This window comes from Papio anubis, chromosome 7, assembly GCF_008728515.1.
Source record: "Papio anubis isolate 15944 chromosome 7, Panubis1.0, whole genome shotgun sequence".
NCBI lineage: Eukaryota > Metazoa > Chordata > Mammalia > Primates > Cercopithecidae > Papio > Papio anubis.
In genome coordinates this window covers 1,344,076-1,360,941 of record NC_044982.1, presented here as the reverse complement: position 1 = coordinate 1,360,941, position 16,866 = coordinate 1,344,076, and the positions used below count along the sequence as shown (strand labels likewise).

The 16,866-nt window shown below is 54.2% G+C and overlaps 1 protein-coding gene across 1 annotated transcript in view; it reads right to left on the bottom strand.

Moving 5' to 3' along the window:
* Positions 1–232: 232 nt before the first annotated feature.
* Positions 233–16,866, bottom strand: part of LOC116275932 (transcription factor IIIB 90 kDa subunit-like) — a 41,065-nt gene continuing 24,431 nt past the window's right edge. Inside the window, exons 3-4 of the mRNA XM_031669027.1 lie at positions 14,020–14,193; positions 233–568 (exon numbers count right to left, since the gene is read on the bottom strand). Of these exons, the coding sequence (XP_031524887.1) occupies positions 414–568; positions 14,020–14,193 (329 nt within the window). The 3' untranslated portion in view covers positions 233–413. The remainder of the gene's footprint in view (positions 569–14,019; positions 14,194–16,866) is intronic.

Sequence of the window (16,866 nt, the reverse complement as noted above, 5' to 3'; positions counted from 1 at the left end):
CCGTCTCTACTAAAAACACAAAATAGTCAGACATGGTGGCAGGCACCTGTGGTCCCAGCTACTTGGGAGGCTGAGGTCGGAGGATCGCTTGAGCCCGGGAGGCAGAGGTTGCAGTAAGCTGAGATCACGCCACTGCACTCCAGCCTGGGTGACAGAGCAAGACTCCATCTCATCAATACATAAATAAATAAAATGCAAGGTCAAAAGAAATAATCTCCTATACCAAACTAGGTACTCACAAAAAAATTTTTTAATTAAAAATAATCTCCTTTGTGTAGGACAAAAGTTCACAGTTCACCCAGGCCTAGCTAACACCCAACCATGCCCAGCACTGGCAGCTGCCCTCCTGCCATGGAGACCCACAATCCCACAAGTCTTGGACTGTGACCCCCAAGTGATGAAGGCCCTTCATCCTACAGACCAAAACTTCCTGTCCGGGCAGGCAGCACAGACCGGCCACTGAGACGCGTGGAGGCACCTGGTGTACCCCGGTCACAACCCCAGGTGGGGAAAGATGCAGGACGGAGGTTGTCTACCTGAAGCAGGTCGCTGAGGTCCAGGAGCATGTCTGCAGTAGGAGTCAAGGATGCTGTCGAGCGACTGGCAAGCTCAGGTTACCCGCCTACCTTCAAATGGGCAGGACTGCAGGACTGCACCCCCAGGGAGCTGGAGTCACCCCTCCAAATATAAGCTCCACCTTTGATCAGAAAGGAAAGGTGGGATGGAAGCGAGGCGCAGCACGCTCAGGCCTCACCAGAGCCTCCCAGCCCCAGGCACAAGTGAGACTTCTGTGAACCCAGTACCAGGACAAGGGACTGCAAGGAATGTGGAGCCAGTTTGGGGGAACCAGAAACGGTGGGGACTTCCATCTGATCCTGGAGAGAGCGTGCACCCCCACACACCCGCCTGCCCAGTCAGGTGCCCACCGTATGGTGGGTCTGCTGCCCACACACAGCACAGAAGACACAGTGGCACTCGTGCTCCATCCCAAGGGCACTTCCTGAGCACCTACCGGGCGCCAGGCAGGCAGTCCTCCCGGGAGACAGAAACATAGACCTGGGGCTCCCCTGGTGACGAGTGAGCCTGCAGGCACCACCGGGGGCTGTGCTCAAGAGGCAGGTGTGGGGACCCCACACAGGACCTGTCCTCGCTCAGATGCACAAACAGGACCAAGAATGTGTCTTAAGTGATTCAAAACTCAGATGGACACATAAGTTATCAAACAACCTGCCAGACAGCTGACGTGCACATCACTCGTGGGCCCACTGTAGCTTCGAGAAGCCACTAAGGACACCTCCTGGAGCTGGATCAGGCGTCCAGAGCCGGCGTCCAAAGGAAGATCCCTGGGACCAGAGCAGCAAAGCCCCACCGTGCAAGAACCTCGCAGGCAGTCCGACGGTGAGGACGCCAGCCCACTCCTCCAAGCCCTGGGCTGGAGGCCCCGACCTCTCTTGCAACTCCATGCAGAACAGCAAGGCCTCCCACCCTAAGAAGGCGCCAGGGCTGGGCACAGGGGCATTCAAACACAGAGGAGAACCCCCAGGACGGCTGGGACGTGAGCAGTGAGGCCTGTGAACAAAGGTGCATCTGAAGGCAAGCAGTCCCAGAGGGCTGTGACGATGGGCAGGACAGACCACAGCACAGCCAACAGACTTGAGAGAGGCACTAAGAGAAGACTGGTGGTGGGGGTGGGGACAGTGACATCAAAGGAAACCAAAGGAAGGCAGTAAGAACTACCTGGGGAAACACCCATGACAGCCAACACACATGAACAGGAAAAACCAACGAGGCCAGAAGGCTACATCGTGTGTGTGACTCCAAGCATACACCTTCTGGAAAAGCCAAAACTATGGAGATCGCATTAGGTCAGTGGCCACCAAGGGCTGGGGAAAGGGAGGGTGGGTGGCTGGAGTGGAGGGTTCCAGGACACTGCAGCTCTGCACCGTACCGCACTGGTGGGTTCACGTATTGCATACTTGTGAAAACCCATAGAAGGCACAGCGCCAAGAGTGAACCTCAATGTGAACTGTGGACTTTTGTTACCAACAACTTGGCAAGACGGGCTCATCAACCGTAACAAGTGGACCAGTTAACACAAGATGTTAATAACGCAGGGGAATCGGGGACTAAATGTGGTGTATGGGAACTCTGTGCCGTCTACACAATTTTTCTTTAAGACTGCTCTAAGAAATGAACTCTATTGGGCCGGGCGCAGTGGCTCATACCTGTAATCCCAGCACTCTGGGAGGCCGAGGCAGGCGGATCACAAGGTCAGGAGATTGAGACCATCCTAGCTAACACGGTGAAACCTTGTCTCTATTAAAAATACAAAAAAATTAGCCGGGCATGGTGGCAGGCGCCTGTAGTCCCAGCTACTTGGGAGGCTGAGGCAGGAAAATGGCATGAACAGAGAAGTGGAGCTTGCAGTGAGCAAGATCACACACCACTGCCCTCCAGCCTGAGGCTGACAAGTGAGACTCTGTCTCAAAAAAAAAAAAAGAAATGAACTCTATTTGGGCCAGGCTGTGCCTCGCGCCTATAATCCCAACACTTTGGGAGGCAGTGGGAGGATACCTGAGGTCAGGAGTTTGAGACCACCCTGGCCAACATGGGTGAAACCCGTCTCTACTAAAAATACAAAAATTACCCAGGCGTGGTGGCAGGTACCTGTAATCCCAGCTACTTGGGAGGCTGAAGTGGGAGAACTGCTTGAACCCAGGAAGCAGAGGTTGCAGTAAGCCAATAGTACACCACTGCACTCCAGCCTGGGCAACAGAGTGAGACTCTGTCTCAAAAAAAAAAAAAAAAGAGAAATGAACTCTATTTAAATAAGAAGAATAAAGGCCAAAATAAAAAAAAAGACAAAACTATTCAACAGAAGCTTCATGAAGACCAAAAAAAAAGCCAACAAGCACATTAAAAAGAACTCAACTGCATTAATCATCAGAAATGCAAACAAAACTGTGGCACTGCCACAAGCCCACGAAGTCACTGAATGCCAGGAGGATGTGGAGCAAGCATAGCTCACCCATGCTGCTGATGGAAGCGTGAAGTGGTACAACCACCTTGGGAAAAGGCCTGGAAGTTTCTTATACAACTAAACACACACCTCTGACCTACCTATTCCACTCCTAGGTATTTACCCAAGAGAAATAAAAACAGATGTCAGTCAGGTGCAGTGGCTTACACCCATAATCCCAGCACTTTAGGAGGCTGAGGCCAGTAGATCACCCAAGCCCAGGAGTTCAAGACCAGCCTGGGCAACACAGTGAGACCCTGTCTCTACAAAAAAATCCAAAAATTAGCTGGGTATGGTGACAAACACTTGTTATCCCAGCTACTCAGGAGGCTGAGGCAGGAGGACTGCTTGCACCCAAGAGGTCGAGGTTGCAGTGAAATGTGATTGTACCACTGCAACTCAGCCTGGGCCACAGAGACTCTCTCTAAAAATAAAAAGAAGTATGTCCACAAAAAGACTTGTAGAAGAATGTTCATAGCAGCTTCATTCAGAACAGCCAAAAACAGGGAGCGGTCCAGGTGTCCATTAATACAAGAATACTCTGGCTTGTATTCACACAGCAATACCACTCAGCATACAAAACACCATGGGTGCCTCTCAAAACCATGTCTGCCGGACACAGGGCTCACGCCTGCAATCCCAGCACCTTGGGAGGCAAGGCAGGCAGTTGCTTGAGGCCAGGAATCTGAGACCAGCCTGGCTTACATAGCAAAATCCTGTCTCTACTAGAAATACGAAAAATTAGCCGGACGTGGTGGCGTGCCCCTGTAGTCCCAACTACTTGGGAGGCTAAGGCATGAGAATCGCTTGAACCCAGAAGACAGAGGTTGCAGTGAGCTGAGATGGAACCACTGCACTCCAGCCTGGGTGACAGAGCTACGTTCTGTCACCAAAAAAAAAAAAAAAAAAAAAAAACGGAATGTGAAGTGACAGGGGCGCAGATCATTTGATTCCATTTATAGGGCATTCTAGAACAGGCACAACTGGTCTGTAATGGAAGGAAATTGAAACAGCGGCTGCCTCTTGCGGGTCTGGGACTGTTGGAAGGGGCATGAGGCCTGTCCACAGAGCCCTGCTCTGGGCTGACAGATGACTGTTTGTCAGAACTCTCCAGATGGAGCAATTAGAGCCTGTGCATCTCACTTTATGCCAACTTTACCTTCAAAGGAGAAAAAGATCCAGGAACGATGCTCACCCCTACTCAGCTGATGGGCTGCCTGCTGAAGGGCTGTGTGCAGTACACAGACGTCTGCAACTTGCCTTGAAACGTGCCAAAAAATAAGACAGTGAGGGCAGCATAGCTTTGGGGAGCGGACCACAAGTGTGAGCGAGGGACTCCACAATTCACTCCAACTTTGCAGGTGTTTGAATTTTTTTTTTTTTTTTTTTTGAGATGAAGACTTGCCCTGTAGCCCAGGCTGGAGAGCAATGGTGCGATCTTGGATCACTGCAACCTCTGCCTACAGTTCAAGCAGGTTCAAGAAATTCTCCTGCCTCAGCCTCCCAAGTAGCTGGGACTACAGGTGTGCACCACCACGCCTGACTAACTTTTTTGCATTTTTAGTAGAGACAGAGTTTCACTATGTTGGCCGAGCTGGTCTCAAACTCTTGACCTCAGGTGATCTCCCCACCTCAGCCTCCCAAAGCGCTGGGATTACAGACATTAAGCCACTAAGCTCAGCAGAAAATTTTCGTAATAAAACAATGGGATAAGTGTGTACATTTTAAAAGGAGCTTCGAATTAAACATTTAACGAGGTTAAAATGACTGCTTTGCCTGAAACGAAAATCACCCGGCACTTGATCCACATTCACCTGGCTCTATCAGGAGCTTCCAGAGAAGTTTCCAGACGATGGAAGCTCAATTATGTGCTTCCCTTACGAGGACATCACATTCTCTCTGGCCAATCCTGGGAGGGCCCATTAATGCCTTTGGGGCCCAACCTACAGGTCCCCCAGCTAATGAGCTCCTGGGGCTCTGGAGGCTCTCCTGTGTCCAGCATGGCCAGTACCGGTGTCCTCCCAGCAGCCCCTCCCTTTTGCTGAGCAGCTGCTTCTGACCATCTGGGAATTACAAAAAAAGTCTGCAGAGAAGAGGTCCTGTCTGAGGCCCCCAGGGTGCAAGAGCCTGGATTCTGCCAACTGGGGCCTCTTTTCGCCTCCCTTCTGGCCCCTGCCATGCTGTGCTGGGTAGTCTTCTGCTCAGTGCACCCAAGTGCCAGTCAAAGGAGAGATGCGTGAGCACAAAGAGGGCAGGTGACACAACGCCCTCAAAGGGCGCCAGACATTCCTGAGTGCGGTAGAGGCCCACGCGAGACTCCTATCAGCAGATGACAAGGCCCGGAAACGGTCCAGTCATGACGGTGCAGCCCTGCACCCCACTGCTGTGCCATCAAACGGCCCCGGGTCCAGGAACCAACCAGGCTTCCCCACCACAGCTGTGGACAACACAGCAAGGAGCCACTCCACCGTGAAGAGGATGGGGAAACTGAAGCCGCCCACACCCTGGCTGGCTGCATGATGCTCGCAGGGAGAAAAACTGCAGACGGGTCCTGACTCAGACAGACACATTTTCCTTAAGTGGAAAAGTTTACAGAGATTTAAATAAGGCAGAACTAAAATTTAAAAGAACAAGAAATTTCTCTCAACAGTCTCACATACAAATGCTTTTACTGGATACCCAAAGAGAGAAACAAGGGAAACTGCTCTTGTATATACAGCCCCACAGAAAGGGCTGTGTCCACAACAGTCAGCAGTGGAGGGGCCAGCAGGGGCCCCACCCTGAGTGGACACCACCTTTCCCGGTCCCATGGGACTGGAGAGGGGGACTGAGGTGCCCACACGGTATGAGGACCAAGAAGCAAAACCCACACCAGTGTCTCAGCTCGGGCCTCCTTCCAATTCGCGCCAATTCTAATGAGCTGTCATAGTCTGGCAGTGCCAGGCCAGGACTGCCTGAGGACAGAAGTTCAAGACCAGCCTGGACAACACAGCGAGACCCCATCTCTATTTTTTTTAAAAATGTGGCTGGGCACGGTGGCTCACGCCTGTAATCCCAGCACTTTGGGAGGCCGAGGCGGGCAAATCATAACGTCAGGAGTCTGAGACCAGCCTGGCCAATATGGTGAAACCCCATCTCTACTAAAAATACAAAAGTTAGCCGGGCATGGTGGCGTGTGCCTATAATCCCAGCTACTTAGGAGACTGAGGCAGGAGAATCGCTTGAACTGGCAAAGCGGAGGTTGCAGCAAGCCAAGATTGCGCCACTGCACTCCAGCCTGGGCGACAGAGCGAGACTCCGTCTCAAAAAAAAAAAAAAAGGCCAGGCCTGGTGGCTCATGCCTATAATTCCAGCACTTTGGGAGGCCGAGGCAGATTGGATCATGAGGTCAGGAGGTCGAGACCATCCTGGCTAACATGGGTGAAACCCCATCTCTACTAAAAATACAAAAATTAGCGGGCATGTGGTGGCCGAGCCTGTAGTCCTGCCGGGAGGCTGAGGCAGGAGAACAGCGTGAACCGGGAGGCTGAGCTTGCAGCCGAGCTGAGATCTCGCCACTACACTACAGCCTGGGCGACAGAGAGAGACTCCGTCTCAAAAAAAAAAAAAAAAAAAAAGTCGGAGCCTAGTGCTCAGTCTCTCTTGGCAAGGGAAAATAAGAGTTTAGAATGCAGGGGCTTCCGAGCCAGCCAGACGCGAGGGGCCAAGCTGCCAAGAGGAAAGGAAGCAACTTCAACAAGCGAGCAGGGCACAGTGCCTCCAAATTTGTCCGGCGGCTGCCACCAGGCACCAGGCTGGGCCCTGAAGCCCAGAAGTCAGCTCTGAAAGACAAAAGAGCTGAGCAGGAAGTTCTGCAGTCCCGAGGTGCCAGGAAGGAATACCTGGGTCCTGCCACGATCCTTCAGCCGGGAACCAAGATGGACCAGCAGCAACTGGATCAGAGTGAGCTACCTGCGTGCTCTCTGCTTGCTCAAGAAAAGTTAAATTCCCAGTGGGGTGCGGTGGCTCATGCCTGTAATCCCAGCACTTTGGGAGCTAAAGGCGAGGTGGATCAGTCCCGGGGAGGTCGAGACCATCCTGGCTAACATGGTGAAACCCAGTCTCTACTAAAAATACAAAAAATTAGCGAGGCGTGGTGGGTGGAGTGCCTGTAGTCCCAGCTACTCAAGGAGGCAGAAGGAGGTGAAGGTGTGAGCCAGAATGAGGCTTGTAGTGAGCCGAATCCCGGCACTGCACTCAGCCTGATAACAGGCAGACTCCATCTCAAAAAAAAAAAAAAAATTAGGTGGGCATGGTGGCATGCACCTGTAATCCCAGCTACTCGGGAGGCTGAGGCAGGAGAATCACTTGAACCGGGCCCGGAGGTTGCAGTGAGATGAGATCACGCCACTGCACTCTAGCCTGGGTGAGGCAGCGAACTGTCTCAAAAAAAAAACAAAACAAACAAAAAACTGTGTGATGTAACAAAACTCACCTAGAGAGAAATGTATAGCCTCGAGTGCTTCTGTTAGAAAAAACAGGCCAGATGCAGTAGCTCACACCTGTAAACCCAACACTTTGGAAGTCCAAGGTGAGAAGATAACTGGAACCCAGGAGTTTGAGACCAGCCTGGACAAAACAGTGAGATCCTATCTCTAGTGCACCTATGGTCCCGGCTACTCAGAGCGGCGAGGAGAGTAGCTGGGGCAGGTGTTGGTGCAGCGACGGTGCATTGCCCACAGCAGCCCTGGAGAACAGAGCAAGACCCTGTTTTCTAAAAAATTTTTAAAAAGTAATCAGTGTTATTTACATTAAGTAACAGATTAAGGGGGAAATATACATGAAAAAATCATACCAATAAATACATTAAAAGCATGTGTTTGATAAAATTCAGTATTTTTCATGACAAAAACTCTTGGAAAATTAGAAAGCAAGGTCACATCCTCAAGCTGATAAAGAGCCCTGTACACAAAAGTCTACCGCTGATCATTACCACAAAAGTCTACGCCGAATCACGTGCAGCAAAGGGGGTCTACCGCGAATCGTCATAAAAGTCACCATGAATCACGTGCACAAAAGTCTACTGCGAATGCATTACAGCAAAGAATCTACGCTTGAATCGTGCACAAAGTCTACGCGAATCACGTGCAGCAAAGTCTACCATGAATCACGTTACGCAAAAGTCACCACCCCATGAATCACGTACACAAAGTCTACGCGAATCACGTGCACAAAGTCTGCAGATGTAGCGCACAAAAGTCTACGCGAACCGTGCACAAAGTCTACCGCGAATCTCGGTACTCAAAGTCTACGCGAATCGTGCAGCAAAGTCTACGCGAATCACCGTTACGCAAAGTCTACACTTGAACGCATTACACAAAGGAAGTCTACATGAACCGCATTACACAAAAGTCTACGCGAATCACATTACACAAAGTCTACCGCTTGAATACATTACACAAAGTCTACATGAATACATACATAAAGGCAGAAAACACCCTCCCAGGACAGGAGACAGCCAGGCATGTCTCCCGGCCCAGGACCATGCTGAGTCCTCGGCATACAAAAGGCAGGACGAGTAGATGAGAGGTGTGTGGGTTAGAAGGGAAGAACCAAGGCCGGGCCGGTGGGCTAACACCTAGAATCCTACCACTTTGGGAGACTGAGGGGGGCGGATCACTTGAGCTCAGGAGTTTGAGACCAGCTTGGACAATACAGCGAAACCCCATCGCTACAAAAAGTACAGAAATTAGCCAGGTGTGGTGGTGTATGCCTGTAGTCCAGCTACACGGGAGGCTGAGGTGGAGGATTGCTTGAATCTGGGAGGCAGAAGCTGCAGTGAGCCAAGACTGCGCCACTGCACTCCAGCCTGGGTGATCAAGTGAGACCCTGTCTCATGAAAAAAATGAAAAGAAAGAAGTACAACTGGCATTATGAGCAGCAGACACAGTTGTGTGCATTAAAAGAGAGACTCCAAAACTCAAACAGTAAGATTGACAATTCAATTTGGTAGGAATGATGTATTAACAATGTCAACATACGAAACTCAGCTAAACCTCTGCTACGCCACCAACAAGACACCACTGACAAGGGGCCCACAGGGGCCCGCACTGGGTGCGCCTGTTTCCAGGTCAGCCTTTTGGAAGTCTGAAATGGCAACTTCTTTTTTTTTTTTGAGACGGGCTCACTCTGTTGCCTAGGCTGGAGTGTAGTGGTGTGATCATGGCTCACTGCAGCCTCGACCTCCTGGAAGCAATCCTCCCACCTCAGCCTCCCCAGTAGGTGGGACCACAGGTGCGCAACACCAGCCGGGCTGATTTTTCTTTCTTTCTTTTTTTTGTAGAGACGGGGTTTCACCATGTTGCTCAAGCTGGTCTCAAACTCCTGGACTCAAGCGATCCTCCTGCCTGGGCCTCCCATGTGATGGGATTTACAGGCTTAGCCACTGTGCCTGACCTGAAATGCCAACTTCTTCATGCCTAATGATGTGTGCGCCATTTGATTCCCTCATCAGCCATCCTGATACCTTCTTCTGACCACTTAAAACTGTTACAAATACCCTGTCCTTGAGGAGGCAGCAGAGGGAGAGGAGCAGGAACAAGGGGGTCTGGTGGCAGAACGAGGTGCTGGTCAGAACAGGAGGGCAGAGAAGTGTGGGCTCTGAAAGCCCATTCCAGACCCCAGAATGGAATCAGCCAAATGCACACGGCCCCTGCTGACCTGAACGCACATTTCTGCAGCCTAAGAGAGGAGCTGGGTCTGAAGGGAGTATGGCGGCTGGCAGCAGAGGCCTTGCTCCCACGCGTGGCCAGGCATGACATGGAGGCTGAGCTGGTGGGCCATGGGAGCTGGGCATGCTCTCTGCAGACCTACGTGGGGACAGGTGATGGCACCATCCACAATGCTGGCCCCAGGGCTCGGACGCCCTCAAGGGCTCACCAGCCTGTCACCATCCAAAAGATGCCCTCTCACATGCAGGCCTAGGGCAGCCTGGCTGGACAGGAACAAATGTGAAAGATCCACACACCAGCTGTGGGCAGAAGCGGCAATAACAAGTCGAGACACAGCCAGGAGAAGCACGCTGGCCACACACTACCTGCTCAGCAACGGCAGGGCTGCTTGTTCCAGCTGAGTCTCTGCCCAGCAGGTCCTGCGTCTCAGTCCTGCTGCCCAGGCAGCCTCCCTGGGCTGGGAGCCAGGAGCAGACTCAGGCCTGGGTCAGCCGGGCCTCACCAGACTCAGTGGGACTCAGCAGCGCACTGTTCCTCCTCCAGGAATCCGGGACTGGCTGTGTCAGCCGCGAGGCTGCGGGGCCAAGAAGAGGAGAGTATGCACAGCCCCCAGTACTTTTGGGGTGATGGTGGACACACCTGAGGAGTGGGCAACAACGAAGGGTGGGCAGGAGGAGGAATGAGCTTGGATGTTCTTAAATCAAGCCCTTGTTCCTTCTGAGAGAGGACTTCTCGTATCCAGTCCTGGACTCCGGGCACTGGTCCCACCCATGCGCTGGATGATGCAACAGGAGGATCCTGGGGGGCCTCGCCTGGGGTGGGGGCGGTGCACCCCACAATGTGAGCTCACTGCACAGGACCCTCCACATCCTGCTGACAGTAGGGTGGGGGTGGGGTGGTGGGTGCTGCTGTGCCCTGACTGAAGGGGGCGAGTCCAGAAGGTGAGCGGGAGCTGCGCAGGCAGCAGGGCTGGGTCAGGCAGCCCTGTCTCGGAGAAGACAGCCTGGCTGCACACACCCTCTCCTGGGGGGATTTTCTGTGGAAGGGAAGTGGGTGGAGCTATTGAGGAAACTGAGGCAGCACAGGAGCCCAGCCAGCCAGCTGGGGCTGCAGGAGGCGAGAACAGGGGCCACAGAGCCAATGCAGGTCAGCAGGGAGGGAGAAGGCACAGGGGCAAGAGAGAACGAGGAGGGCGGTGAGAGACAGACATGTACAGGATGGGTCTGGGGGCTCTGGCTGGCAGGCCTAGGGCACGGTGCTGCCAGCAATGTGAAGGGAGGGCAGAGCAGGACATCCTACACCTGGCCTGACCCACTTCCCTGTAAAGCGCCGGCACAGCTGGGGTGGGCTGGGAAGTGAGGGCTACGGCTACCCGAGACCAGCCCGGAGCATCCTCTGAGGATGCTGAAGGGAGCCCCACCAGGCCACCAGCAGCCAGAGGGGCTAGAGTGCAGTCTCCCGTGAGCACAGCCCTGTTCCAAGCTGTCTTGTCCTTAGCAGCTTTACAAGGTACAAGTTCGTGCCACAGACCTGCCTGTTCATGATGCACCGGGCAGTGGGTTTTCGCATATCCCCAGAGCTGAGCAACCACCACAAGGATCTAATTTCAGAATGCCTGGGGGACACGGGGTGGCTTCCTGGATGCTGCCACTGTGAGCATTGTGTGTGGGGGACACGGGATGGCTTCCTGGATGCTGCTGCTGTGAGCAGTGCGTGTGAGCCTCGGTGGATTTTCAGAATGCCTGGGGGACACGGGGTGGCTTCCTGGATGCTGCCACTGTGGGCAGTGTGTGTGAGCCTCGGTGGCCATGCAGGTGCTTTCCCCTCGGGCAGACACCTAGTAGGACTGCTGGGGCATGTGGGAACTTTGTGGCTAAATGTGGTCCCGCCAGGCTCAGAGGCAGCCCCAGCAGTGCCGCAGGACTCCTCTCCATCCTGCCTGTCATCACCCCATGAGGGCCCACGTCCCAGGGCATCTGTCCCCCCACAGGAGGCCTGGTGAGGCAGCAGCACAGACACGGTGCCACCCCACCTTGCTGACACCGGGGTTCCAGTGCCGCCCTAGGCCCTGCTCCACAGAGGTCCCCACACAGTTCCTACAAACACAAGGGAGGCACAGCCAGGTGCTGACCCTGGACTCTGCTCAGCTTCTCTCTCAGGGTCTTGGTCTGCCCCTAAGAGAGCAGGGTCGGAGCAGGCCTCTCAGCGGGACCCCATGGTGGAGCTGGGGCTAGGACGAGCAGACAGCAGGCAGGGTGGGGCAGGGATGTGGGGGTGGGTTCTGTTTCTCAGCCTTCACTGGGCTGCCTGGGCACTTCTCATCATCCCTAAAGATGTGTGTGTGTTAAGCGCTTTTACGCAGAAAAGACAAATTTCAAAATGTTAAAAGGACATTTTAAGGGTTGGGTGCAGTGGCTCATCATGCCTGTAATCCCAGCACTTTGGGAGGCCAGGGCAGGTGGATCAGTTGAGGCCAGGAGTTCGAGACCAGCCTGGCCAACATGGCGAAACCCCATCTCTACTAAAAATACAAAAAAATTAGCCAGGCAAGGCGGTGCACATCTGTAATCCCAGCTACTCAAGAGGCTAAGGCATGAGAATGACTTGAACCCGGGAGGAAGAGGTTGCAGTAAGCTGAGATACTGCCACTGCACTCCAGCCTGGGTGACAGAGCGAGACCCTGTCTGGAAAAAAAAAAAAAGTAACATTTTAATGAAAGATCCTGATACTGAGGGTTGCCTGGCCAGAGGCACAGTCAGCAGGTTCCCTAGCTCGCCATCTCCAGGAGCCCTCCCTGCACCCCACTCAAAAGAGAAGCAAACTACCAGGATCACCTGGCACCCGGGACACCCCTCGAGGGAGACCAACCAGAAAAACACAGACCAGGACAGAAAAGAGCTCAAGGTGAGGCGATGTCACACCAAGGAAGATGGGAGATTATAAGAAAGATTCAGAAAACACAGAGAGCTCTCAGAAATGAAAAACATCAAAGAAATGAGACAGCTCTGCTGGAAGCTAAAGTTCAGGTGCTGTCCCAAAGTGAAAAGATGGCCATGTGCAAAAGAAGGATGAGATAACCAGATGGGTTCACTGGGCAGGCCGAGTAATAGAGAAAAAGGGAGCAAAATCTAACGACTAATTCAATAGAAGCTCAGGACAGGAGGCTATCGGACAGCAAAGGCCTGCTGGGCTCACGTTGCCGTGAGATTTCTGAACATGGAGATTAGAGGTAAGGAGCTAAAGTCCCACAGCTGCATGGCAAGGGCCAGGAGCCAGAGGGCCACGGAGCTGCCCAGTGAGAACGCTGGAGGCAAGGTGACAGCAGGGGCGCAGGCTGGGAGACAGACATGTGGCCAGGCATGCCGCGCCCACCAGACACGGGGCAGGGAGGGGGACCACCTGCAGAGGATCGAAGGCACCTCACAAGATGAGGAGGGTGTGGACCAGGAAGTGGGGTTCCATGCAGGGGAGGTGAAGGGAGCCCCCAGAGAGCAGGGTAAAGATGCAGGTGCACAGCAGGTGTGGACAGCACAGCACAGAGCAGAGGAGGTTGAAAGGCTCTGGGCTCCCCCGTCAAGAGGCCGAAGGCAGTTCCTGACCCATGTGTGTGTCTGCAGAGGGCAGCAGCAGGCACAGGACCAGATGCACAGAGAGCAGTACAAGAGAACACCAGACACTGGCACCTCCACACAAGGCCAAGCTCACCCACCGCCCGTAGTTACGGTGTCCACGCACAAGGCCAAGCTGCACACCGCTGAGGGTTGGTGGCCTCCTCGCCCACTGCCCGCAGTCACGGTGTCCACGCACAAGGCCAAGCTGCACACCGCTGAGGGTCCGTGGCCTCCCCACCCACTGCCTGCAGTCACGGTGTCCACAGCCGCAAGCACTCAGCGCATGCCTGGCTGCAGCCCACTCAGCAGCAGGACCCCACCTGCTCAGGCCAGACGGCGGCCTGAACCACAGGGGACTTGGATACAGCACCCCAGGCGCAGTAGGTCCACAAGCGGGGAGAATCCGGGGCATGATTCCCAGGGACCAATAGAACCCTCGCTCTGCACGCCCAAGGGCTAAGGGAGGAAGGCAGGTGTCCAGATCCCCAGTTCTTCAATCCAGTAAAAGGAGAACCCAAATTCAGAAAGCCCTGGATCAACTAAAACAGTTCTTCCAATAAGGTGTTTTTCAATTAAAGACAAATACCAAGTTACTGCAACTACCAAGTCCCAATATTTGAGGGGCGCGAACTAAGCATCAAGATGGGGCCCTCTGGGAGGCTCTCAAACCAAAGGATACGCGGCGTGCCCTCCGTGCGGCAGACCAGGTAGAGGCAGGCGGCGATCACGTGGGCCATCTTCCGGCCGCGGGTCAGGTGCCTGCTCACGGCCATCTTGAAGAAGTTGAAGGCAGTGTCCAGGCAGTGCTGGTTCAGCTGCAGCTGGTTCCCCAGGTGATGGATGTGGCGCCGCCCTAGGACACAGCATGAGACAGCTCTTAGCCAAACGTTCCCACAGAACATGAAAAGTATCACACAGCTGCAGTAGCAACTTTAAGAATACAGATTTGAGCTTTCCCTTATAAGTTTCTGAGCTCACTTTTTCTGTGTGGGTTCCAATCACATTTTATTTACGGACACTGAAATGTGAATTTTCTGTGATCTCCACGTGCCCTGAGATCCTGTTCTGCATGTTTCCCTTTTTAGGCTCTGGGTGGCATGTGTGGTGTGGCTCAGTGTGCCTCTCTCCGGGGCTCTCAGGTGCAGCGTGTCTGGCAAGGGCTTGGTTTGCACTGGCTGGCAGGTGCTATGCCCCTGACTGCCCTGGGCTACGGTGTGAATGCCCCTTTTCCTACAGCCATATGCCCCAGCGCCATCTCCTTCCCCAGCCGCAGAGAGGCTGGGCCAGCCCACCCCTCCCTTCTTAAAAGGGCCCACTCTGCTCAGCCCAGCCCCCACCAGCCTCTCCTCTAAGAGCCAGCCACCTGGCCTGAGAAAGGGCCAGCCTAGAGCTATCCCCTGCACCTGCCTAGAGGGAGGGCCATGGCAAGGGCATGCCCAGCAGACCAGAGGCCACTGCACCCTCCTAGGGGCTGCGAGGTGCTGGAGGTGGCCAGGACGGCAGCATCCGAGCACATGTGTTCCCCTGGAGCAAGACCTTCCCAAAGCTGCGGGCCACGTGATGGCATCAGCAGGGGGGCGGCAGAGCTGCCCCGCAGGCAGGAGGAACCTTGGGAAACAAATGCCAATGCAGGGCAAAGGTGCAGAGCACAGGCTGTGTGGGGAGCGCCTGGGCCAGCCTCACTGCCCCACTCTGTCTGTAGAGCACAGGCTGTGTGGGGAGCTCCTGGGCCAGCCTCACTGCCCCCACTTCTGTCTGTAGAGTTGGTGCCGTGGGCAGGCAGCCTGTGCTCCAGGCAATAAGCCCCATGGGGTACCCACCCAGAGGACATGTACGGTGGGTCACAGCTCGATGCAGAGGAGAGCTGCCGTCATGGAGATTCCAGTTCCCACTGTGTCCTCTGGCACCCAAACCCCCAGTCCTCCTGCAAAGACTACCCAAGGCAGCCTCCATCCCCACATGAAGTCAAAAACTGACCTCCCAGATTCATTTGATAAGGGCACATGAGCTGGAGAAGGTGAGGGCTGATGTTCTGCTCACGCCAAACTTCACTAATGATGACCAGCAGCCAGAGGTGGGCAGCTGCTGAGCCTGCATCCCAAGGAAGCTGGTGGCCAGGGTACACAGTCTGGCAGGTCTGAGTCAAGCCTCACACTGTGCCAGGCCCCTGGCAGTCAGCAGCACCACACGGAGCCCCAGCCCTGCTGTGGCCCTGCCACCGTGAGCACCTAAGGTTACCTGCCTGGAGCTCATACAGCTCTGAGGCCTGCAGTCCAGCTGAACTGACATGGAAGGCTGGTCACTGTCCCCAGAGCTGAGGCCTGGTCACAGCCAAGACCCCAACAGAACGGACAGAAAGGGCACCGTGCCGGCTGCCAGCTGTGCATGTGCAGCACCAGCCAGACACACCAGCACAGACCATCCCCATGGCCCAGCAAGGCCCAGAGGGAAACAGAGTCAGCTGACAGGTGACCCACTGAAGCTATCACTCCTTACCTACCAGTTCTCTGCTGTATGTTTGGAAAATTCTGTAATAAAAGGTGAGAGAGAGGTACTCTCTGAAAACCACACACTTGAGGTTGGGACTCGATCTCAAGCCCCGACTCCACAGGCACCAGCTCATGTTCCCAGCATGCAAGGGTGCTATGGTCTGAATGTTTGACTCCTCCTAAAATTCCTATGTTGAAATCCTAACCCCTACGGGGATGGTATTAAGATGCAGGGCCTTTGGGGGTGACTAGGTCAGGAGGCAGAGCTCTAATGATCAGCTCAGTGCCCTTAAAAACGGGACCCCAGGCCGGGCGCGGTGACTCAAGCCTGTAATCCCAGCACTTTGGGAGGCTGAGACGGGCGGATCACGAGGTCAGGAGATCGAGACCATCCTGGCTAACACGGTGAAACCCCGTCTTTACTAAAAAATACAAAAAACTAGCCGGGCGAGGTGGCGGGCGCCTGTAGTCCCAGCTACTCGGGAGGCTGAGGCAGGAGAATGGCGTAAACCCGGGAGGCGGAGCTTGCAGTGAGCTGAGATCCGGCCACTGCACTCCAGCCTGGGCCACAGAGCGAGACTCTGTCTCAAAAAAAAAAAAAAAAAAAAAAAAACAACAAAAACGGGACCCCAAAGAACTAGCCCAGCTCTTCCACCACGTGAGGCCACAGTGAGAAGGAGCTGTCTGTGGGCCAGAGGCGGCCCTCATGAGAGAGCTGGGGAGGAGGCAGCTGTCTCCCCCATTTCCATCTGGAACTTTCCGGCTCCAGAAGTGTGAGAAACACATTCCTGCTGTCTCGCCTCTCTGGTCTGTGGTGTGCTGTTACAGCGGTCCAAAAGGACTAAAATGGGGGGCTTACGACGACTGCAGTAAGTTATTTTTTACCATCTTCTTTCTTTTTTTTGAGACAGAGTCTCGCTCTGTCACCAGGCTGGAGGGCAGTGGCGCGATCTCAGCTTACTGCAACCTCTGCCTCCCGGGTTCAAGCAATTCTCCTGCCTCAGCCTCTTGAGTAGCTGGGATTACAGGTGCACGCC